The sequence below is a fragment of the Python bivittatus genome, unplaced genomic scaffold (assembly GCF_059951505.1).
Source record: "Python bivittatus isolate LINGU-HERP-01145 unplaced genomic scaffold, Pbiv_v1 ctg000700_np1212, whole genome shotgun sequence".
Classification (NCBI taxonomy): Eukaryota; Metazoa; Chordata; class Lepidosauria; order Squamata; family Pythonidae; genus Python; species Python bivittatus.
The window spans coordinates 102,205,458-102,229,405 of NW_028277098.1; the positions used below are offsets into that span (position 1 = coordinate 102,205,458).

A 23,948-nucleotide genomic window follows, 5' to 3' on the forward strand; every position below is an offset into this window, starting at 1 on the left:
TTATGGGTCTATTGCAGTGTTTCTCAACCTTGGCAAGGAGGATGGGTGGACTTCAACTCCCAGAATTCATGCTGGCGGGGGAATTCTAGGAGTTGAAGTCCACCCATCTTCAACTTGCCAAGGTTGAGAAACACTGGTCTATGGCCACCAAGGAACTTCTACTGCATCTGCCATTGGTTCGCCTTCAACTTTTAAGTTCCATATTTAAGTTGCACCAAGCCTTCAACCAGCTAGCATGGAATGGTTAGTTCACTCTCCAAATGGGAGAAGGGGTCAAAAAAGGCAAGATGGTGGCTGCAATGGAAGCCCTGCCCCCTTTATTTACACACAGCTTCAATCATCAATTCCCCCATCAAAAGGGGGAAGGGCTTCAATCATACTGTTGCAATTGCTATCTTGACTCTTTGACACTCCACCAGCACCACGCACACTCCTCAGTACAAGTAGGGTGAGGTCACATTTATAACAAAGCATAAACGACTTTTATGGGAAGAAATGGCAAACCGCGAAATGAAGACCCAGCGAAGGGATACTTCGCTGATTGCACAATGCCCTGAATTAATCAAACAGGACTGTTATTCACCCAACATACCCAGCCACAAAATCTAACCAAGGTTTGCATAAATGCCATGGCTTAATCTTTCTGTGAATTCTGAAATACACCATCAAAGTTCCCTTTGCCATTTACCGCCTGGAGGGTTGAAAATGCAAGTTATTTATCTTTTAATCATTTTCTGAGGCAAACTTAACACTTTTGTCACAAAGCACAAATATTGTACGGAATCAAACATAGCAGTATCAAAGCACTGGATCAAAGGGAATCACATAATCATGGTAATAATGAATGTCTACCAAAATGTTGAGGTTCTTCTGATACCATAGCTGCTTAGTAATCTTATTGGAGGCAAAGAGAAGAAAGGTGAGCTTTTACAAACAGCTAAAATGACTTCTGCATAAATTCCATTTCATCATCATGGACAGATAATTTGGGATATCTTTATCTTCCCAAATCAGAAATATTTATCTTTCAAATAATGTTATCAATGTACACACCTAAAAAAACATTAAGTAAAATCAAGTCCAATGTTCCCCAAAGGACATCATGTGACATATCTTTCTTGCACCTAAATTCTCTTTTTAATTTTCCAGGTATGTTCCAGGTATGTTGTCTAAGACAGATATGCTAATATAACATTCTAAATCCCTCTAGATCAGTGTTTCTCAATCTTGGCAACTTTAAGAGGTGTGAATTTCAACTCCCAGAATTCCCCAGCCAGCAAGGTTGAGAAACTCTGCCTTAGACAAATGACAGATGTTCTTTTTAATTCTTAAATGTCGATTTTGGTCCAAGGAAGAGGTCTGAATGATGAGCCCTGGAGGAAAACCTGGCTGGGGAATTCTGGGGGTTGAAGTCCACACCTCTTAAAGTTGCCAAGGTTGAGAAACATTGCTCCAGATTGTCTCTGGTTCTCCAGGCTTCCCAAAAGTATTTGAAAAACTATTGGTATCTCATTGCATCCTCCCCATCGTTTTAACACCTCTTGGTACTATTTCCAGTAGTTAATTCACATAATGGTGTATTTAAAAAAGAAAAAAAGGACCTTTTTAGCAATTTCACAACAGTAATTCCCAGCCCTCCTTATGCTATTTTTGCTATCATATCTCATAGGACATCATGACATACATCTTGTTGAGGATCCATTCTGCAGACTTCTCACTTTCTCTGGAAAGATTCTGTGCCAACCTTACATTAAATTTCAGAAACTAGATTTGGGTGCCAGGAGAGGTGACCACAGAACCACAGAGCTCCATCTGACACTGATCCAGTCTGAAATGACAGGAGTTATGTTGTAGCTGGGTGACCTAAAGAAGAAGCAACATCTTCTTGGCTTATAAATATCCTTAAGGTAAAGCAAGCAAAAATGAAACATATGCCAAGTCAGCGTATTTTGTAATGCAACCATAACCCGCAAGTCTGGTTTTAATGCAGCAAGTGACGAGCATCTGTGGCTTTGGTGAGGTCACACAGATCAACCCTGAAACCTTGACGGACGCACAACGTAATGCTGTTTGTGCAGATGAGCAAGGGAAGAATAAAATTGCTGCTGCTCCCTACGAAAAGGGCAGCGCAACTTCTCAACTGAAACCAACCAACGAGCAAAGCCTCTGTGCACAACAGATGCAGGAGGGCGTGAGGAATACGTCCCCCGCACCCAGCCCTGAGCCACCTTCCACTTGGCCCCGTCACCTCATCGGTTGACGCAGGAGAGGTCTCTGAGATTGACCCGTTGAGAGCCAAGGGCCCCGATTCCAACAGTTCCTGCTCGCACTGTAGAAGATGTGCCCAATTGTCCAGAATTCACCTTGGCCACCCTCCAGGCCTCCGTCCTCCCACACACACGAACTGGCTCTATGGACAGTCCAACGGTCAGGAGTCTCTGTGCCCTTGGATCAGTGGCAGTTCTGACAATGCGGATGACAGGGGGTCCCATTTACTTTGCAACGGCAGCCCCCGCTGGTGTCACCCGAGCCCTGAGGCAAAAGAAGAGCAGAGCGTGAAAAGGGGGTGCAGGATCTGCAAGTACGGGGCCATCCCCCCAAGAAAAGGTGTACGTGTCACATATCTGAATTCAGTGCCATCTTACGTTTGACCTGGGGTAAAAGATGTAGGTCAGCCATTTGGCACCTTGCTGTCTTTAGTGAAGAGTGTATATGAGGGGGAGTCTGGGGACCCCTATTTATAACCAGATGGTCCCCTCAGGGAAAGCCTTTACCAATCAACCATAGCATCGCATAGTCTATCCCAATCTCCTTTTGGCCATCTGTGATGCAGCAACGTATAAAAGTGTTGGGGCTTCAATCACACAGCTGTGGCCACCATCTTGACTTTTTTGACTCTCCCCCACCCCCTTACCTAGTGGGATGTCATGAGTTATCCCAAGGCCACCTTCAGTAGATATTACAGATGGGGAAACAGAGGCAGTCAATTACAGTAATTCAGGACTATCATATTGGGGTTGCATAACTCCAGACAACCAGCAGGAGGCAGCAATACTGTTCTTTGCTATCCTGTGGACTTCATAGCCCAGATCCTGTAGAGCAGTGTTTCTCAAACTTGACAACTTTAAGATGTGTGGACTTCAACACCTAGAATTCTGGGAGTTGAAGTCCATACATGCTGGCTGGGGAATTCTGGGAGTTGAAGTTCACACTTCTTAAAGTTGCTGAGATTGAGAAACACTGATCTAGTCCAACCCTCTGCAATATGTACGAATGTGTGGGTTATGCATAATATTATTCCAAAGGACACAGTTGGGAAGACCGTGCCCTGGGCACCCTTGTTTCTACACTCGGTCAATACATACGGCTGGTCCCCAGCGTGGGCCTTTGGTCACCCAGCAAATCTCTGTGTGGCAGACAGTGCAACGGATCCAGTCACAGCCATCTTTCTTCTGGACGATGATTCTGCAGGTGGGGCAGTACATGGCCTCCCCATCCTTCACCAGTCTCTGAAAAGGGAACAGAGCTGTCCAAACACCAGTAGCTTGTGCCAGCCTCTTCCTAGTAGAACCGGTGGGGTGGGAGCGTGAGGAAAGGGGCCAGACCTATAATCAGTTTATACATGGAATCAAAAGGCATGATGCAGATTTTGCTAGGAGTTAGCAAAAAAGAGATGGTATGCCTAAATTTCCCCAAATTCCCTTTCTCAAAAGCCAGAGACAAAAACATAAGAAGTTTGTCAGGGAACCAGGATTTCAGATAGTTGACTAGTGGCATATTTCTGCCTCCTGGTGACATGACCATAAAAAGCCACAGAAAATGTGAATGAGGTTGACTAATATAAGACCATTGCCCAAGTTCTTCTTATGTAAAACCCTACGTGCTTGACACCAGAAGCAAGACAGGCCTCATTCAATTGCACTGTAAGATGGGTGTTATGGAGGGCAACCTCCATCTGCAATGGGCTGACTCACATAACCAAGTTCCTATTTCATTTAAGTTAGCCCTCTGCATTTTGGCAGCCACCAAAGAATTGGGGTAGCAAGTATTTCCTGCTAGCGTAGCATAGCTTGAGGAAGGAGTAAGTGAATTTAAAACTGTGTTTTGATACTTCCTTTCTCCTGGAAATTGCTCAAATTGCCAGATCAGATTGTCCCATATTTTTCTCACAGCTGGGCTCAGCTAACGGGTAAAACCTAAACTAGGTTAACTTGTATTCCAGGTCTCTTGTTCGCGGGACAAGCTATGTCCAAACAAATCAACTGTACGATGGCTTAATGTGGTGGCCTGGTTTACACACCACTAACACAGAGGGGGATTCCCACAACACTTTGAACAAAATATGACCCAATTCATTTAGTCAGGTCTTCCACGTTTAGCAAATCCAGATGATACATCTGGCAACGGGATTGGGCTGCTCCAATATCACCAAAAGAGGTTTCAGGACTGACAGAGATTAAAGAGCAACTCTTGGCACCCCAGAACCTCACTTAGTACTCCAGCTACATCAACCAGATGTTCTCCAGATGAGTAAGACACAATGCCCATTGATGTGGGTGGTCCAATATCTCTAGAGCACCCTGAAGGGGGGATGCCATGCAAGTCCACAAGGAACTGGGGAGCTGCAAATCAACTGGGATAAATGTCTGAAAGAGCTCTTGATGACACTGGGTTGGTGAATCACACAAGTCTGCTACGCTTGATGGGCCGCACCCTGGAGGGAAGGGAGTTTTCTGCAAGTTGTTCCCTGCAACCCTGCCTTTCTCACCAGCAACACTTCAGTGGTCTGTTGTGCAGCGTGGTCATTCTGCGCTCGTATTCGGAGATCATCCTGGTATTCCTTGCAGTTCATGTTTTCATGAATAGCCTGTGGACAAAACACTGCTTGGATCCTGGTCCATCATCAAGCCTAAGTTGGCTTGTATTGACCTTCCCTTAGCAGAGCCCTGCCAGTACTCCACCCCTTAAGGAACAGGTTCCAGATGTTAATATTGGGCAGGAAAGAGAGGAATAATATGTCCCCATGCCAAGAAGGGCCCAGGTGAGACCTTTTCCAACAAGGGTTAATCCACCTGGAAGGACAAATTTTCCGTCCGCTAAGAAAGGAATTAATGCTGGGATTTCCATGGGATCTAAGCCCCGTCCCTCTTTACAGATGTCACACTGCAACACACGTAAAAAGAGGAGCAGGGCTTCAGTCATGCGGTTGCGGACACCCTCTTGACTTTTTTGATTCCTCCCCGGGTGCCCCTTCTAAACCAATCTGGAACAGGGAGAGCCTTGTCATCTGCAAACAGAATGGATGGATGGACCTGTCCTTCGCACACCCCTTCTGCAGCATGTCTTGCGTGATGTCCTCTCCAGAGGTGGGACACTGCTCACCTGACACACCAGGCAGTTCAGTTTGAGGCATACAGGGCAGGAGAATTCATTCACATCGTCTTCATAGAAGCACCAACCCCGACAGTCCGTAGTTTTGCAGTGGTAACTGAACCGGCTGCGATTCTCAGCAATGGAGATGCCCAAGTCCAGAAAGCGCTGATATTCAGCCTCCGTTAGGAGCTATGGATGAAACAGAGAAGACTTTAGAAAAGATCGTTGTAGGCAGCTCCAGTTCCTCATTCTAACTGCGCTTGACAACTGAGGAACCTGCCCCAGGGACAATCATGATTGATAGTTTAACCTGTGGAGCCCACCCCAGTAGGACACTGCAAAAATGGCTGAGAATAAATACTAGAGTTGAGCTAAAATGGAGAAAACAGTTCAATGAACAAACACTACTGAAAACCAGAAACAGCCATTCTAAGACAACAGAGAAAGGATGGGGGATTTATGGTTCTCCACGTCTGGAATACTCCATGTAATGTCCCACTAATACAGGTAGTCCTTGCTCACCAATGGTAATTTGGATCAGGAACTCTGTTGCTAAGTGATGTGGTCGTAAGGCATGATGTCACATGACAGTTCCAACTTACAATGGCAGTTCCCACAGTCCCAGTTTCCAGCGTTAGGCAAATCCCAAGCGGTCACAGCATCCTGCAGTCACACAGCCGTGACTTGCAACCTCCTCCCAGCTTCCCCATTGACTTTGCTTGTCAGAAGCCAGCAGTGAAGGTCACAAATAGTGATCACATGGGAGGCTGCCACATCATAATTACAAGCCAGTTGCCAAGCACCCAAATTGTGGTCATGTGACTGCAGGGACACTGTGACAGCCACAACTGTGAGGACTGGTCATAAGTCCCCCTCATTCAGTGCCATCACAACTTTGAATGGTCGCTGAACAAGTGGACATTAAATGAAGACTACCTGTATATCCAACCAACTGGGCACACATTGTTCCCACTTTGTATTGCTTTAAATTTTTATTCATATATATATGAATATATGTTTAAAAATGATCTGAGAGCGCAATTTGGCAAACTGGTGTTTTCCATCTTTCTACTGTGATTATATCTACGATGTCTCCCCTTTTGTGATAGCACCCCCAATGCACTGTCAACATTCCAAATAGGTTCTCCAACCTAGGTGGTTGGAAACCCTAGTCCAGATGTTGCTAAACTACAAACCCCAGCATCCTTCACCATTTGGGTGTTAGTAGTGGTGCTGGGTATCATCTGGAAAGCCACAGCTTTTCTATTCTGGGGCAGTGGCGAGAAATGTTGGACTAGAAGTGGGGATGAAACACTACTCAGCTTTTTTTGAGCTCCACTTGGATACCCACCGCTTTGATCTCACGGTCCAGCAACTGCCAAGGACAAGAGTAGTTGTTGTCAATGTAGGGGCATTTGACCTCCGGTTCTGGGCTGTTGAGGATGGTCCCTCTCAAGCAGTCCCTGGGGGGACGGAGAGAAAGGACAGAAAAGATTCTTATAAAACTGGACCACTCCTAGAACTTCCACAGATCTCAGATGTGGCCATGAAGAACTTTGCAAACTTGGGCACCTCTCTGTCACCAAAAGCTCTGAACTTAAGTAGCAAAGTCATTTCACTTTCACAAATAGCTCTAGGAGTCCCTGCGGTTTTAATTTCTTCTCCCAATTCTTTACTTCCCAAAAGAACTGCGGATCCCCAGAGTCACCGTTCGGCCTTTCCTATTTATACCCCACTTTACCACCACATAGTACTCATGTAGGGCCTGCATTTTATACTTGGCAATCAATGGAATTCTTTCTTAATGGCTTTCTTAGTTCTTGATCTGCATCCTTGAATCACTGCCAATGCAACTCTCAGTTCTGGTCTCATCCAAGAGAAATCTGAGAACAGAGGTAGGAACTAGCAGTTCCCACACTAGGGAGATCAGTTATATAAACACATCTTAGCTGTCTCCTAAGACCATCAAGAGATCATCCAAGTGTCCACCTCTGCCTTATGACCAGCACTTGGCAACAAATCCTGAGCACATTTTGGAACCAAGAGGTAGCCCTTCTGGGAGGCTCACTTGCAGAAGGAATGGAGGCATTCTCGCAGGGTCACCCCCTCTCCAGGCTCCAGGTTCACGAAGCAGATTGGGCACTCAACAGCTTCTTCAGAAGGCACCAAATTCTGGTTGTCCCGCTGCAGGAGTTGCTGATAGTTTCTCTGCTTCTGTTGTTCCTTCACCTGTACCCAGAGAGAGAAGGGGGGTGGGGGACTTCTTAGGTGTGTGGCTTTTACAGCCTAGATTACATGTGAAGTCTGAAGAGGCATGGCCCATTCTCTTCTCCAGCAAATAAGGATCAGGCTGCATTCACACAGGTATGTAAAAGAACTCACTGAGACTGAGAAACCAAAGGGATTTTTTCAGGACATCACCAGATGTCCTGAAATGGATGTTTCAATGGCAGGCATATTTGGGGAAAGAACAGTTAGCCCTTCGGTTTGCATTGTGAGAAAAAGAGGTTCAAACCATTCACACAGACTCTGCCTTAATGAATTAACTCATAACTGAGGATGGGAACTTCGCTTATTTAGTTTCCGAGATTATATCCTGCGGAGCCCTGTAGAAGCCCTCTGTTCCCAAAATTCAGAAAGTTACTATTAGCCACAGCAGATGACTCTACAAACTCAAGATAGCAATCCAGGTTTCTAAACATGGAAGCCTCTTACGACCCTCCACCTTCCCTTCTGCGAACCAGAGTCCAGCTCCTTGTCTCCTCTAAAACACTGCTCTGGGTGCCTGGACCTCCCAGATCAACCTTCCACCCAGATGTGGCTGGCCAGATCCTACCCCTCACCTGCTCATACTGGCGTGTGGCCTCTTCTTCCCTTTGAAGCCATTCCTGCTCCTCTGCGTCCAGCTGATAGTCTTCCGGAATGGCGTAGTCCAGTGGCCGTTCAGCGCAGCACATTTCGCAGCCGGGGCGAGTGGGCTTGTTGATAAACGTACAACTCGTGCACTCCCAACCGACCTAGGAAGCCACCCACGCAGGAGAGAAAGCAAAGGAATGTGGGGCATTCAGGAGGCCAAAGGGCAACGCACTTTGCAACTGTCAGCCCCATCAGGTAGACCAGACCAGGAAATCAACTCCACCAGAGACTGGAACTATTTTTACGGAGATGGGTTTTATTAAAAGAATCTTGCAAGTCTGATTGTGCTGCACCTCCTCCCCCTTCCTATAGCCAGGTGAATCAGGGAGGTGTCTTCCTGAGTCACTTCCAAATGTTGTCCCATTGCTCTGGGCTCAAAAAATGTTTCAGCCCCTTTTGCCCAGGGAACAGTTCTTGCATATTTCTGTCAAGGTCATCGTCCTCATTCTCTGCAGCGCCCACTTGCTTGCAGGTCTCTTACCTTTGGGGGCTCGACAGGGAGAGACAGCACGGAACTACTCCCCTCCTCGTGCACTTCCAACGTGATGGAGGGCTCCATTGGTGTTGGGGAGTCCAATTCGGTCGTTCCCCGGGCCAGCAGGATGCCTTCTTTAATGCCTAACTCTGATGACGCCACACAAGGGAGAAAGGAAGGCAGTCATTTAGGACCCATCTAAGGCAACAGAAGGGCATCTGGGCAGGATAAAAATTGGTAGGAAGCTCCCTTTCAACAGTTTATTTTATTTATTTATTTATTTATTTATTTATTTATTAAATTTATATGCCGCCCATAAACAGTTCAATTTATTGGTCCATCCAGCTCCAAACTAACTGCCCTGCGTTCTAGTAGCCCCTGTGGATTTTTTAAAATTAAATTTATTTCATACTTCGAAAGAATATAAATGGAAAAGCAGAAAGAAAGAAAGAAAGAAAGAAAGAAAGAAAGAAAGAAAGAAAGAAAGAAAGAAAGAAAGAAAGAAAGAAAGAAATAAAGAAAAGGGAGGGAGGGGAGGGGAGGGGAGGGAGGGAGAGGAGAGGAGAGGAGAGGAGAGGAGAGGAGAGGAGAGGAGAGGAGAGGAGAGGAGAGGAGAGGAGAGGAGAGGAGAGGAGAGGAGAGGAGTGGAAAGGAAAGGAAAGGAAAGGAAAGGAAAGGAAAGGAAAGGAAAGGAAAGGAAAGGAAAGGAAAGGAAAGGAAAGGAAAGGAAAGGAAAGGAAAGGAAAATTATCCCTATTGAACTTTAATTTGAACATACTGAGTTAACACAATACAAATCACTAGGAAAACAATAAATAGTAAAGAATACATTAGATCAGTGTTTCTCAACCTTGGCCACTTTAAGCTGTGTGGACTTCATCTCCCAGAATTCCCCAGCCAGCAGGGCTGGCCAGGGAATTCTGGGAGTTGAAGTCCACATGTCCTCAAGTGGCCAAGGTCAAGAAACACTGTATTAGATTAACACTGAAAGTTATAGATTAAATCAAGGTATGATTTTATAAATAAGAGAACCAGAGCTTCAGATGTGGCAAAAATCCATACATAACATTACAATCCGAGAATGGTTTCGTTAGAATTAAATTCTGCATCAGATATCCGTTTTATATAGGACATTGAAGCCTACTCCCTCATGGCTTCAGACTTTCCCAGGAACCTCTGGGTCCCACTGACCCCTGAGCAGTCACTGGTCCTGCCTTGATCAGCGATGACGTGATGGGCCCAGGGTTCAGGGGTACAAAACCTACCACGGAATACCTAAAGACGATCTGTGGCAGAACAAGCAGAAAAGGTTGGGCCATATATCTGGTCCGGCATAAAGCAGCTACCTATTTTCTGACAATGAGTTCCATGTCAGCTTGAAAGTAGATCGTCTTTTTATGAAAATACAGAAGAAAAATTCTGACTTTTTTTTTTTTAATGCAGGTGCCCTGTTGAAGGAGTAAGCTAATCCAAAGACCAGCCTCTTAGCTTTGCAGAAAGGCCCTAGCGGCACACGCTGGAGCTGAAAAAATATGCCATTCTCAGTAAACAGAGCGCATGCAAACCCTGTCCTTGTTTGGTGATGAATGAGCCAATCTATGGCAGTTGGTCTGTCAGCCTAGCGAGAATGGGTTTGCAAGCAGATCAGGGACCCTCGATCGGATTAGGGCTTGCAGACCCACTGGAGCGTCAGAAATGGAAACAAGGTCCCTAGACGGTGATTCAGCTTCAACAACTGGGTCACGGCAATGCCCACGTGCTGACTGCATGACCCGGTCATCCTCCAGGAGAGACTCCTGCGAGCCCTAATCCGATCAAGGGGTCTGCGAGCCCCCATCCTGCCATGCCCTGCGTTAGCTCCTCCTAAGAAATCAGCAAGTATGATGGAATGGAATTATGAAGGCCAAGCTCAGGGAGACAAACATTTTCTTAGCTCACCGGAACCGCATGGGAGGAACAAGAGGATGAGACTGGCACCTCCCTGAAGAATTCACACTGTTGTGGCTGGAGAACTTTGGGAACTGGGGTTTCAGTCTGGGAAGATTCTTGCTAGAGGTTGTAGCTAATCAACATAGCTGGACTGAATTGGCATTGTCTCTTGGAGTTCCTTGGGCTAGGCCTGACAGCAAGCCTAAACAAACCATGCTAGGTCGTTGTTGGGTGAAACAGGTCACCCTATTTGGCCACCCAGCCCTGTGACGGTTTGGGCTTCGGAACAGAAAGGCGCTGGGGTTTGTTAGCCATCTTTTACTGTTCAGGGTGGTGTGTGAACCCAACCAGCAATGTCACTCTAATTATGTCTTGGCCAAATATTTTTAAAGCATTTCTTTATCTGTCTGTCTATCTCTCTACTACTAAAACTCTTGTATCTGTAACCTTCAGTTGGGCGAAACGGTGCGCCGCAGGGCCACTGTTTTGGAACCCAGGTACCGCCAGTGGGCCAGCATGCAGAGCGCGTTGTGGGACTGAAATGTGGCAAGGCTGTGGCCGCTTCAGCACTGCTGCGCTGCCGCCGCGGTCACCCCAGGTCACGGGATGGTCATGGGCGTGTCCCCGACCTCTTCCCCACCTCTCTCTGTCCCTGCGCCCAATCGGCTGGCAGCAAAGCCCAACAGGCGAGTGGCGATTGGCTGCCTTGGAACCGAGGCAGAGATTTGAAATCTCTCAGCGGCAGTTGGTGAGGGGAGGAGGAGGGAGCGGCTGGGAGGCTGCTGGGGAGGGAGGGCTGGCTGAGGGCAATGGGTGAGCCCTCTTCCTCCCTGGAGGGAGGGGCCCTTGGGGGCATGCCGGGATGGGGGGCGGGGGGTGCAGTTTTCCTCAGGGTCCGCGGCCCCCTGGGTTCCCCCTCCCCCCAGCAAAATGGCAGGTCAGCCAAGGAGGAAGGGGGAGGCTTCACCGGGGCTCTCCTGAGGGGAGGGGGGAGGGGAGGGGAGGGAGGGAGGGAGGAAGGAAGGAAGGAAGATTTCCAACGCTCCCTGCCGGCTTCCCACAAGCAAAGTCAACGGGGAAGCCGGCAGGAAGTCGGAAGTCGCTCACATTCCCCCTGCTTTTGTGCCGGGGATCAATCTGTTCCTCTTCTTCGGTAAGGAAATAATTCTGAAAGGATGAGCCAACCGGTCGCGGGTGGTCTAGTTTATTACATTGATTTAAAGAGTGCCTGACTCCAACCTAGTCTGGGTGTTTTAACAATAAAACGTCAGAACAATAACATAGAAACAAACATATTTTTCATATGAAACGACATAAAAATCTTACAAGGGCTCACCCGCCACCCTGCCTGGGAGAATACCCAGGTTTTCAAGGACTTTCGAACATCATCAGGGTGGGAGCCATGTGGGTCTCTGGGGAGATGCTGTTGCAGAGACAGGTGCTACCACACTGAAGGCACGCTTCCTGGGTCCCAACAACAGGCACCGTTTAATGAGGGGACCTGAAGGGCACCCCTCTGCCAGATCTCAGCAGATGGGCAGAAATGACAGGAGATAGGTGGTCCCTCAGCTCTCCAGGCCCCCTTCTACTGCCACTTCTGACCAGCTCACCTTCCAGCTGCCTGCGTTCATGGTCCAACTCAACCGTTTCTTTGTTCAGCTTCGCAGCCTTGGCAGACAACAAGTAGAGGTACGCCATGTCCCCGTTTCTCTGGATGCCGTGATAGTGGAGAGTCTCGTGGTCCTGCGGCAGCCTCTGTCCGACCACCCACTTCTGGATGCTGGGAGGAAAACCATAATGGAGAAACATCTGTCCAGGAAAGAAAGGGAGCTGTAGGAAACCCAGAGAAGATGTGCCTCCGCCTTCCCCATTCCTGCTGCGGTGAAACCCAGAACCTTTTGCCTCCATGACCTCTCCTGCAGACACACATGATCCAGAATTTTGTAGCTTTTTTACACGTCCACCAAACGTGATAAAATGTCCCTTGTTGTTCACATTTCCAACATAAATTTGAAATGCCTTTGTACATTTTAGACAATTTCTCTGGTGACATATACCAATGGTACATTGTTTTATAAAAATTCTCCTTAAGTTTAAAACACAATGTAAATTTCAATCCTTTCAACTACATATTTTCCCATTGTTCCATCTGTATATTATAGCCAAAAATTTTAGCCCACTTTATCATACATTCTTTCACTCTTTCTTCTTCTGTTTCTAATTTCAATATATGTTTATACATTTTAGCAATTACATGTTCATCATTTGTACACAATTCTATTTCAAACTCAGTCTTAAAATGTTCATAAATTCTTTTGTCTACTTTAAATCTTTCTAATAACTGTAAATAAGAGAACCATTCACAACTATATCCCTCTGCCACCAGATCTTCTCTTGATTTTATTTTATGTTCCCCTTGACAAAGTTCTGGTATCTCACGGTAAGTTAACCACTTGTGTTTTCCTGTTATTTCTCATCTATAAAATGCTTCTTGTGCAGAGATCCACAAAGGTGTTTTTGGGCACAACCTGGGTTTGTATCTCTTCCATATTCTCAATATGGCACGTCTAACAGTGATTTTTAAAATCCACGTTAACCTTCACTTTGCTGTACCACAAAGATCCATGCCACCCAAATCTCAGGTTGTGTCCTTCTAACTCCGAGAGCCTTCTATTTCTCAGCAGCACCCACTCTTTCACCCAACCCAAACAGCAAGCTGCAAAATACAATTTCAAATCAGGAAAACCCAATCCTCCTCTTTCCGTCTCATCTTGTACCACCTTATATTTAACTCGTGGCTTTTTCCCTTGCCAGGAAAAATAAAAAACAGATTTAGATATCTCCTTCTGCCACTGTTAAATGATGCATCAGTTTTCAAAACTGATATTGCCTGAAACACAAACATCATTCTAGGCAAGACATTCATTTATTTTATCACAGAAATTCTCCCCAGCAATGACAGCTGTAGTTTTCCCCATCTTAACATATCTTTTTTAACTTCATTCCATGTCTTAACATAGGTGTTTTGAAATAACATACAGTTCATATTTGTCAGTGATACCCAGATATTTTATCTCAATCTTAAAACCCGTTTTATTCATCAATTCTGTTTGATCTTCTATTTTCATATTTTTTGTTAACATCTTCATCTTCTGTTTATCAATCTTGAAACCTGCTAATGCACCAAATTCTTTTAATTTGCCCATTAATATTTTAATTCCCTTTAAAGGATCTTCCAGAACCAACACCAAGTTATAAGTTTCTTTTTTAATCTTTACTTCCACAACCCTCTCATCTTGTCTTATATCTCTGTTCTGAATTCAAATACACACACTGATTCAGAGGATCTTAAAGATTAATATACAATTGAGGCCAGAGGTTTTTCTTTTGGGATTGATGGACAAACAGTTGGAAAAAAGTCATGGAACTTTGTTTTTGTACATGATAACTGCAATAAGATTACTATATGCACAAAGATGGAAAGATTTGGCACTCCCCACAGCGGAGGCATGGTTGGTGGAGATGATGGAACTTGCTGAGATGGCTAAATTGACCCATCTGGTTAGAAAAAGAGACAATATCTACATTTATTGCTGACTGGAAACCCCTTATGGACTTTTTGCAGAAAACAGAAAAAAATTAACTTGTGATTTATGGTTTTCATGATTAGACAGGCTACATTATAGAAAGAAAAGAATTATGTTATAACCATAGAAGAAGAGGTAAATTTATAATTATAACTGCTGTAAAGAAGACCAGAAGCTACTTCTTTGTATCTTTTTTCTTTCTTTTCTATTTTTCTTTTCCTTTTTCCCCCCCTTTCTTGCACGTTTAGCTTCCTCTTTGATTTCTTTCTTTTTCTTTTCTTTTTCTTACTTTATATTAGTTTGTCTTCCTTTTTAAAAATCTTTAATAAAAATTCCCCCCCCCCCCAAAAAAGGTGCCCATGATGACACCTTTGCAGATGGTGTCCCTTGCCAGTCAATCCAAGATCACCCAGCTGTCTGACCCAAATGTACATGACTGGGCAGGATCTCCAGCAGTTCATACCATGTCTTTGAGGGAAGCCATGGTCATGGAAGGTTTGACCTTTAGGAAAATGGGAGTAGTGATCATCTGGGCATCTTCCACACCTACCCACAGCCTAGAAGAAAGGAGAGGCATCGTGAGAAGGTCACTCACCAGGTCTGCCCCCAAGCTCTTCCCCCCTCCACAGTTCTGTTAGCCACCGACTTGTTCACTCTACCAAGATCAGCGGTCACCTGTCCTGAACCCACAGTTGTTCCTGAATGTGCGTCCTCCACCTTCTCCATCCCAGCTGCGTTTCTGTTAAGCAGCCTTGCCTAACCTAGCACCCTCCAGGTATGATGGAGTACAAGTCCAAGAATTATCAGCCGCGAGGATTTTTGCCATGGTGGCTTGGACCTCTGGCAGCTGTAGTCCAGGACATCTTTGAGGATCGAAGACCAGAAATAAGGACCTTACCATGCAAAGTGATAAAAAGGTAAAGTCTTCTTTAAGTCAAACTTGGCTCCCAACAGGCCCATCCATATACCTTTTAGGGGCAACGGTATGGATGTAGTTTGCTACTGACTTCCTCCTTGATTTTCTTTTGACTTCCCAGTCTACCTACAGCCTTGGGATTTGCTGATAGTCTCCCATCCAAATCCTAACCAGGTCTGATTCTGCTTAGCTTTCCAAGATCAGCCAGGGTCAGTTAGAAGCTGCCACTTGCTCTAAATCTAAGCTCAAAGCCTTACTATTATTGCAGCAAGCCTATTGCTTTTTGCTAGTTAGTAGTAGTAGGAACAAATGGATATTGGCCAAATAACATAAAAACTGTTGCTATTAGGGATATCAATACTACCCCCTTTATCCTGATGGGAAAGAATGGCAAGTTCTCAGCTCTTCTTTGAGCATCTTCAACTTCCAAAATCATGTCTTTGACATCCCAACCAGGGCTGAGCGGCTCCTTGGAGGTCAGAGAGGTCAACTTTATGGCTTGTGGAAGGAGATGTCTTAGCAGGTAAAGGGATGGGCTGGGTCAACCCTGTGTGGAAATCCACTTTCCTGGGTTTTTGGCAAGCCAGTTGGGACTCTAACTGTAAAGGAATTCAGAGCCTGGGACAGGCATGAGCAAGCCGTTAAGGAAGGACTTGGAGAAGCGATGGTCCAGTCCAGAGGCAGAAGGGAGCGTAAAAAGAAACTCAAAATAACCCCACCTTGATTTTGTTCAGTGGAAGATGGGACAGAGAGAAACTTTGGCAGGCTTTCAAGATTCTGTTGCTATACCCTACAATAAAACAGCATTCCTGGAATCCTTATGGTGTCTGTTTCTCGACCTGGCCTACCTTGAAGGGCTGCCAATAACACAGCAACATTTCTGTTTCCCACCTCAAAACGATGGGCAACCAAATGCTGAGGGTGCCATAGCAGTAGACTCCAAAGGTTTGGAGGCCACACGATTCCCCCCACCCAGCTTAAAGAGTTTGGGATGAGTTTAGGGCACTCCTGGAGAATCGGGCTGTCAAAATCCACATTCAGCACTGCATCACCTCCTAGGCCATCACCTAATGTCTTGCTTGGGGTAGGCGTCCGGTTCCAGCTGCACCCTGATGGGGACACGTCGCTCAGCCAGCCAGATGGCACATTGTTGGGCCACCTCTTCCTCCCCGCCTCTGATCGCCTCCGCCAGCCTCAGGGCTTGCTGCTCAGCTGAGGAGGAGAGGAGCCAGTTCAGCTGCAGGGCTCCTTGCCACAGGACCCTGCCCTGCCCCCCGTGACCCATCTCTTTCTTTCTTTCTTTCTTTCTTTCTTTCTTTCTTTCTTTCTTTCTTTCTTTCTTTCTTTCTTTCTTTCTTTCTTTCTCTCATTCCATTTGTATAGCCGCCCATCTCAAACCAGCGACTCTGGGCAGCGACATTTCTTTATTTATACCCTGACATCTGCATCTAAAGCTCCATAACTTAAGGGAGATAGCCAGGCATGGCGTCCCCAGCGGGCTTAAGAACGTCACCATGCAAACGCCAGCCTTAGGTCTGTGTTTTCATGCCCATTCTGTGTTTGCAGAGTGAAAGCCAGTTTGGTGTAGTGGCTAGGGGACTGAGAGTTCTGGTCCTCCCTTTGGCATGGAAAATGGATGGGTGATTTTGGGCCGGTCGCTCTCTCGCAACCCGACCCAACTCCCAAGGCTGTGGTTGTGGGGAAAAGCAGGAGGAAGTGGCACTAGCGATGCTGCCCAGAGTTGCACAAAATAACAGTGGGATAAATAAATAAATGTTGCTGCCCCCCCCCCCCCGTCCCAGGTGGTGGTACAGAAAAGTCCTTTTGAGTCCAGCCCAGCAACCGAAAATGACAAGGGAGCAACACTGGCTGAGAAGCAGAGGTGAATTCAGTGGTCCCCAACCATCTTCACGTGTTTTTGAATACGGGTAGAACACTCTACGAACTTCCAAGATACCTTACCTGCCTCAAGTGCCCTATTCACATAATATTAAGAACAATATTGTTACGCTGCCAACAGCCATTTCAAAAGCTGCTCTGAAGCAGCCTTTTCTTTTTTAAGAGGCTAAATCTCCTTCGAATCAGTTTTGACTCCTGGGGACTTAACAGAGAGACCCAAGTTGCTGTCTTGTCAATAAAACAGAAGCAATTTGACACTGCCTTCTTCCTGGGGGGTTTCTGAGCTCCCAGTTTATAGCCTTGGGTTCTTCTGGTGGTCTCCCATCCAAAGACTACCTGGGACTAATCCTGCTCAGCCTCTGAGCTCACCCAAGATCAGCGAGGTGCTGCCATGCCAGGGCAAGAACCAAAAGCAAATCCAGTTCTTCTTTAGTCCCCAACAGCATGGTGCATTTTTGTTAAGATTCAATTTAAGAGGGAGAGCCAGTTTGGTGTAGTGGTTAAGGGCACTGGACTAGAAACCGGGAGACGGTGAGTTCTAGTCCCACCTTGGGCACAAAGCCAGCTGGGTGGCCTTGGGCCAGTCATTCCGTCTCAGCCCTAGGAAGGAGGCAAAGGCAAACCTCTTCCGAAAAACCTTGCCAAAAAAACTGCAGGGACTTGTCCAGGCAGTCGCCAGGAGTCAAGACTGACTCGGAGGCACAAAGGAAAAAAAACCTATGTTTGGGCCCGTTTAGAACAAGCACGCCTTTTATTCAACAGTGGGAAGAAACACCCGTAGAGAGACCTCATTTCTGCTCCATTTCAGCCAGGAGAGCCCAAAAACAGAGTCCCCGCTGGCCATTTCGGTTTCCTTCGCACGGCTCCCCACCCCATCCCACCCCATTGGACACCCAGCTCATTCGCCTGCAGCCTCACCTTTCCTCGTTGCCTCCTCCATGAGCTTCAGCAGCCCCAACTCCTGAAGCAAAAAGAACAAGGATCTTTGGGGCTGAGTAGGATTGCTCCAACCCCCACCCTCTCCTCACGAGCAACAGGCCTCCTCAGCCCCAAGGAATTTCGGCACCAACTCCACGGGGTCGCCAACCCCGAGATCGAAAAATGCAATTTAGGCCCCGGAGTCCACCTTTCTGCTCGGGGCAGGGATCCAGATGAAAGTATCTTCAGGAAAGGAGCCTCCAGCGAAACGAAGCCCACCTCTCTCTGGGTAACCAGTTCCACGGTTGACTTGAAGCGTTTCCTGACATCGATCCAGGATTCGCCTGCTTGTAACGTCAGTCTGTGTTCCCGAGTCCTGCGCTCTGAAACAAGAGAAAACAGATCGTGACTTTGTCTGGACGCCTTTCCAGGTATACAAAAGGTGCTCTCTTGTTCTCCTGTTCTTTGCTCAAGGCTAAACCCGCCCAGCTCCTTCCATGCCTCTTCAGAGGTCTTAGGTCTAATCCCCCGTTTGGTTTCACTGCTCTCCTCCTAACCTGTTCCAGATTCTCTGAATCCTTCTTAAAAGTTGGCACCCCAAACTGGAGCAGGCCTTGGGGCAGGCGCTGCACAAGCCAGAAGCAACCAGAGCTCCGACTTCCCCAGATTTCGAACCCTGCTTCCATCGATTCAGCCCAGAACCGCATTTTTTGCAGCTGGGCGCAGCCCCGACTCATATTCAAGTTGCAAGACTTCAAATCTACATGGAGAACAAAGCAATGAGAACTGGGGCCCCTTGAGACCAATGTTACCGACACAGACAGGTAGCAGCCCTCCGGGAGTCCCAGCCCCTCCTGGGGGAGCCACTCATGGAACTTGCAAAGCCTGCAGGAGTATCCGCAGAGGGGTCAAAAAAATCAAGATGGTGGCCGTGACGGTGTGAGCGAACGCCGTCTTCTCGACGGTGTTGAATCCCTTCCGAGGATTGCCAACTTTTTTACTGATTGCTACTCCTGTGCTTTTCAAACCAACCTGGACTTATTTCCATGGCCTGAAAATCTGTTTTGAAAGGTCCAGGGCGTTGCACCTCAAGCTTATTCTACACTCTTGGAGGGGCGCATGTGCTCCAACTGATCCTTAGTTACGGATGAATGAAAAGGAAAACAATAAAATTGCTCCCAGAGAAATAACCGACACTGGCGATAATCCACTCATTGCAAGCTGATCTTTTCAAGCCAACAGCTGCTTAAGAAGAGTTCTGGGTAATTTTCCAGGTAAAACTTAAACACACAAAACTCTATACACAAATGTACCAGTGACACTACATAAGAGCTTGCATCGTTTCTCTCTGCGCAAAAATAGAGACCTTTACTTCCCTATTGTTTCCATCAGTTTTATTTTTCAGTGTCCAACTTTAAAAAAATATCCTTCGAGTCTACGTTCTTTTTCTGAGTCGTTTGCAAGTTCTTAGAAAAGAATCACCGGTTGCACCGAGAAACAAAATGGAACAAAACCACGCCCAGATTGCCTAACTCATCTGAGGAAAAAAACAGAAGTTTTATTTCATAAGTCTGAAGCTTGGCAAGAAAACGCCACGTGAGTTGGCAAGTTCCGCATCAGGCCGAGGGAGGCCTGGAGTTCAATCTGAAGGGAATTTCCCAGGCATCTGTTCTGCTTTTCCATCAAGAGACCGTTTGAACCACGGATACCTGACACCAATGGCTATCATGACATCATTGTGCAATTGTTGCACGTCCAAACAGTTTATTTGCACAATGGTGCATGTGGCTTCACCCCATTGCACTAGTGCATGAGTGTGTCTGGTCCCATTCCAATGTTCTGTTACACATGGAAGTGGCAGATGGAAACCAAGTACAGGTAGTCCCAGATTAAGAAAGCCCGGTTTAAGGATGACCCATAGTTAAGAACGGAACCTATTGTAGCAAAATTCGAGTTAAATACACAGCGATTCAAGTTAAACACACAATGGTTCAAGTTCATTACACAATACGACTTATACCAGTGTTTCTCAACCTTGGCAACTTTTAGAGGTGTGGACTTCAACTCCCAGGATTCCCCAGCCAGCAAAGCAAAGCTGGCTGGGGAATCCTGGGAGTTGAAGTCCACACCTCTTAAAGTTGCCAAGGTTGAGAAACACTGATTTATACAGCATTATACATCATACTGTTCTGGCTTATATGCAAATTCGACTTAAGGACAGACCTTGGAAATGGAGCACGTCCTTAAACTGAGGACTCCCTGTATTTCCCAATCTTTGCCTTTGGCTTGGGACTACAATCCCGATCATTCCAACCAGAATGACTATTTGCGGGTTGTAGTGCCAACAGCAAAGGGGGAGAGGGAGAGAACTGCTAAATGAAAACTTTTGTTCCGGCTTTTGGCAGAAAACAAAAGGAGTAATATAGGCACAGGCGTTGTAAGAACTTAGAAAGTCCATATTTCTGTGGGATCCCCAAGGTCACATATGAATGCTTTAATGACTCTGGTTGTTTTTAACTGATATTATTTTTTGAGCAAAGAAAAAAAGAAAGGAAACGTTTCCCAAACAGGCTGGATTATTCTCCAGCTGACAAAACAGGCGGCTTGATGGTTTTATATTTTATAGTTTTTATAGTTCTGTGTGTTCTTGTTCTGAGTCACCCAGAGTTGTGTTTTTAGATGTGCAGCCATGCAAATCTAGAAAGAAAGAAAGAAAGAAAGAAAGAAAGAAAGAAAGAAAGAAAGAAAGAAAGAAAGAAAGAAAGAAAGAAAGAAAGAAAGAAAGAAGGGAGGGAGGGAGGGAGGGAGGGAGGGAGGGAGGGAGGGAGGGAGGGAGGGAGGGAGGGAGGGAGGAAGGAGCTGAACAGCCCAGCCCTTTCCTGGAACAAGGGGCAGCCAGAAGGAAGTGACTGGTGGTTCCCCCCAGCTTGGGTTCCCTTCCCACCAAAATCACTCACTAGAGGGAAAAAATACCGCCAAGCATCAACTCTTTAACATCTGGTGGGGTGGGGTGGGGTGGGGTGGGGTGGGGCAGGGGAGTGAATGTAGGTGGGGCTTAGAAGAGTGGGATTAGCCCCTGCCAAGGTGCCCAATTAACAGGTTGCAGGAGCACGGGGGAGAGCCCCCTCCTGCTTCCCACAATGCCCACAAATTGCCAGCCAGGGTATTCCAGACACGGGTTTAGCGTGCTTTCAAAGGAGTGTTACACTACGTCGGAACTAGCCCAAGCGACGGGTCGAGGCGCAGAGGAGGGTCTGCAAAGAGCACCAGGGACATTCCCTCCTGTTCACCCAGCGCGCCTCTGGAGCTGCAGCCTGTCGGTCCGGCCACAGCTTTGGGAGGGGTGCGCAACGTGGAAGAACGGATGATGCACAAGCTGCCCTCCGCTAGTACCACAAAGGAGCGGACCCGCTGGCCGGAGGAGGCAGTCAGCAGCAGCAGCCTCAGGAAGCAAGCTGACTGACCGATCAATTGATCAACTGGTTACCTGCCATCCAGTCACTGCTGACTCCGCTGCAGAGCAGGCAAAAGAAATTAGAACAGGAATAAAAGCTGTAAGAAGTCCAGCCACGTGAAACTCTTTGTTGACGAAGCTGCAGGAACCTTGGTGACAGGACCAGGAACGCCCAGCGGGCAAACCTCGCCTCCCTTTCCCAATTAAATCAACCCTCTGGGCACACGAGACTAGCGGTTAAACCCGCATCTGTGAGGAGCCCAGAAGCACTCTGAAGAGTCCGGAATTGCACTTCTGCAGATGTCAAACCTCTCCTCCAAGTCAAGCCCAGACGGCCATCAGGGCAGCCCCTAGCGATGGGGGCGGAGTTGGACAGACCCCCAGCTGTTTGAAGCTGGGCAAATGCCACCCCCGAGGAGAAGGCGGCGCAGGCGCCTCTAAAACTGGAACTGCCTCTGCCTTTCCCCGGCAGTGAGACGTCGGTAACTTCATGAGGACCGGACGCTTGAGAGCAATTCGCAGGGCAGACCGTGCACAGTGACTGTGCAGCTGCCGGAGCGGCAACCGGGAGCCCGGCTGCAGGCTTCGAGGTCCCGGGCGGGGGTGGGGGCGGAACGACCCCCTCCCTCCCAGGGCCGAGCGTCACCAGCCCAGCCCCCCCCCCCCCGCTCCGGCACGCAGGCAGCGAAGCCCCGGGGAGGTGGGGGGGAGGCCCGGGTGGGACAGCGCGCCTTGCCCGGCTGGGGGAGCCGGAGAGGAACGGGCGGCGCCGGCCCCGCAAGCCGCCCCCTGGAAGTGGGGGCGGCGAGCGGGGCCGGGGCAGCAGGGGCGGAGACCAGCCCGGTGCCCCCGGGCGGCCTGGGCCTCCCGCTCGCCGCCAACTCGCAAGCGTGCGCGCCGCTCGCGGGGAGAGCCGCCCCCGCGCCGGGACCCACCCGGGCGGCGGGGGCGGCGGGGGGCCTCCGCGAGACACTGACCTGCGGGCGCCGCCGCGGCTCGGGCGAGTTGGAGGCAGCCGCTCCGCCGCTGCCGCCGCCAGGAAACCGAAAGCGAAGCGGGCGCCGCGGAGGAGGAGGAGGAGGAGGAGGAGCGCGCGCGGCTTCCGCGTCCCCCCCCGCGGGCAGAGGGAATCCCCGTGACGTCACTCGGCCGGGCGGCTGGGTCTGCTCGGCTCCCGCGGTGCCTCCTGCGGGCGGCGCCCCTCGCCCCAGCGCCTCTGTCCGACCGCGCCCCGTGGGCAGAGTCGGGCCGGATTCGTGGGGAGGCGGCCAGCCGGACAGTCCCTTTCTGGGGTGCCTTTTCCGGTCCCCCAGCCCAGCGGGCAGCTCTGGGATCACCTGGTGGCCCCCCATCCGCATCCCGACCCAGTCCGGTCCCGCTTCGCTTTTCGGGGTTATTCCGTGGGCGAGGTGCGGGCTCGACTGTGTGGAGCTGCCCCTTTTCGGCCTGAAATGAGCCCATTTCCAGAAGTAGGGGATGGGCACCAGGCGAAGCCATCCAGAGGGTGGGAAATTGGGAATATGGCTATGCAGGGCAGCAAGTTCAGCATTTCAGGACTGGAGCCTTTGGCCACCAGACTCTCCCAGCTCCCCAGCCCCATGGAAAGATATTAAAATCCTATGAAAAAATTGAGGGGTGGTAAGATTTTGACCCCTGAGTAATTGACACCTTCCCAAAATATCTCAACACACATTATTAGGTCTAGGGGGAAAATGTTCCATGTTAAAGATGTCAGCGTTCTGTTAAGTCATCTCCCCAAACTTTGGAATCTGACTATTTTTGTGCAATTTATTTGTGTTTGAAAAAAGTTCTGACCAGCTCTCAACCTGTTGGTCTTTCACAAATTGCTGAAAACCTGATGGTTCTCCCAGGCCTTGGGGTAGGATGGTGGTTGAGCCCGTGTTTTTTTGCTTTAAATAGGTTTTTGGGTTTTTTTTTTCATACTATGAGTTGGTCTTCTGTTCAGCTGTCTTCTTCTCTTTAATACTGTACGTGTTGTTTTTTAATTTACTTCATTGTAACCTGCCCAGGGTTGGTGGCCTTGAAATTGGAATATGAAGTTAAATTAAAAGGCTATTTAAAATGTATTGGCTGCCCAACTCCAACGGACGCTGGGCAGCGTACACAACTAGAAAAAAACATAAAAACGGCTAAAACCATTAAATCAGATGGACAGCCCAGATTAATTCTACTGATCAAAAAATGACAGTATGTATGTCATTTTTGTATGTCTCCCTTTGGCAGACTTCATATTTTATAACAATAAGTAGAGTATAGAGTATCATTTTCTTTTTTTAGAGTTTTTTTTATATTTTAAAACATCATTTAACATTTAATATGTGTCTGATATGCCCAAATATCCTAAAGTTGCCAAGTTTGAAAAACACTGGTTTAGACAGCTCGGACCCTAGGAAAGCTGCAGGAACAGGACCCAGGCAGAACCCCTCGTTCCAACTCAAAAGCACACAAAAAATGCTGCAA

At 47.7% G+C, this 23,948-nt stretch overlaps 1 protein-coding gene across 4 annotated transcripts; it reads right to left on the reverse strand.

Moving 5' to 3' along the window:
* Nucleotides 1-158: 158 nt before the first annotated feature.
* RBCK1 (RANBP2-type and C3HC4-type zinc finger containing 1) lies at nucleotides 159-22,561 on the reverse strand. 4 transcript variants are annotated; one of them, XM_088153579.1, is made up of 14 exons: nucleotides 22,445-22,561; nucleotides 18,222-18,396; nucleotides 18,014-18,056; nucleotides 16,264-16,408; nucleotides 14,744-14,837; nucleotides 12,304-12,502; nucleotides 8,771-8,913; nucleotides 8,217-8,390; nucleotides 7,442-7,602; nucleotides 6,725-6,836; nucleotides 5,383-5,562; nucleotides 4,769-4,867; nucleotides 3,366-3,509; nucleotides 159-2,532 (listed from the first exon to the last, which is right to left on the reverse strand). In XM_088153579.1, the coding sequence occupies exons 3-14, from the start codon at nucleotides 18,033-18,035 to the stop codon at nucleotides 2,452-2,454; spliced, it is 1,554 nt and encodes a 517-aa protein (XP_088009705.1). In that variant the 5' UTR covers nucleotides 18,036-18,056; nucleotides 18,222-18,396; nucleotides 22,445-22,561; the 3' UTR covers nucleotides 159-2,451. The 4 variants fall into 4 exon arrangements, with proteins under 4 accessions (XP_088009705.1, XP_088009704.1, XP_088009703.1 ...); XM_088153578.1 differs by lacking the exon at nucleotides 22,445-22,561 and adding an exon at nucleotides 18,571-18,734; XM_088153576.1 differs by having other exon boundaries at nucleotides 160-2,532; nucleotides 18,293-18,396; nucleotides 22,445-22,472.
* Between the last annotated feature and the right edge of the window lie 1,387 nt (nucleotides 22,562-23,948).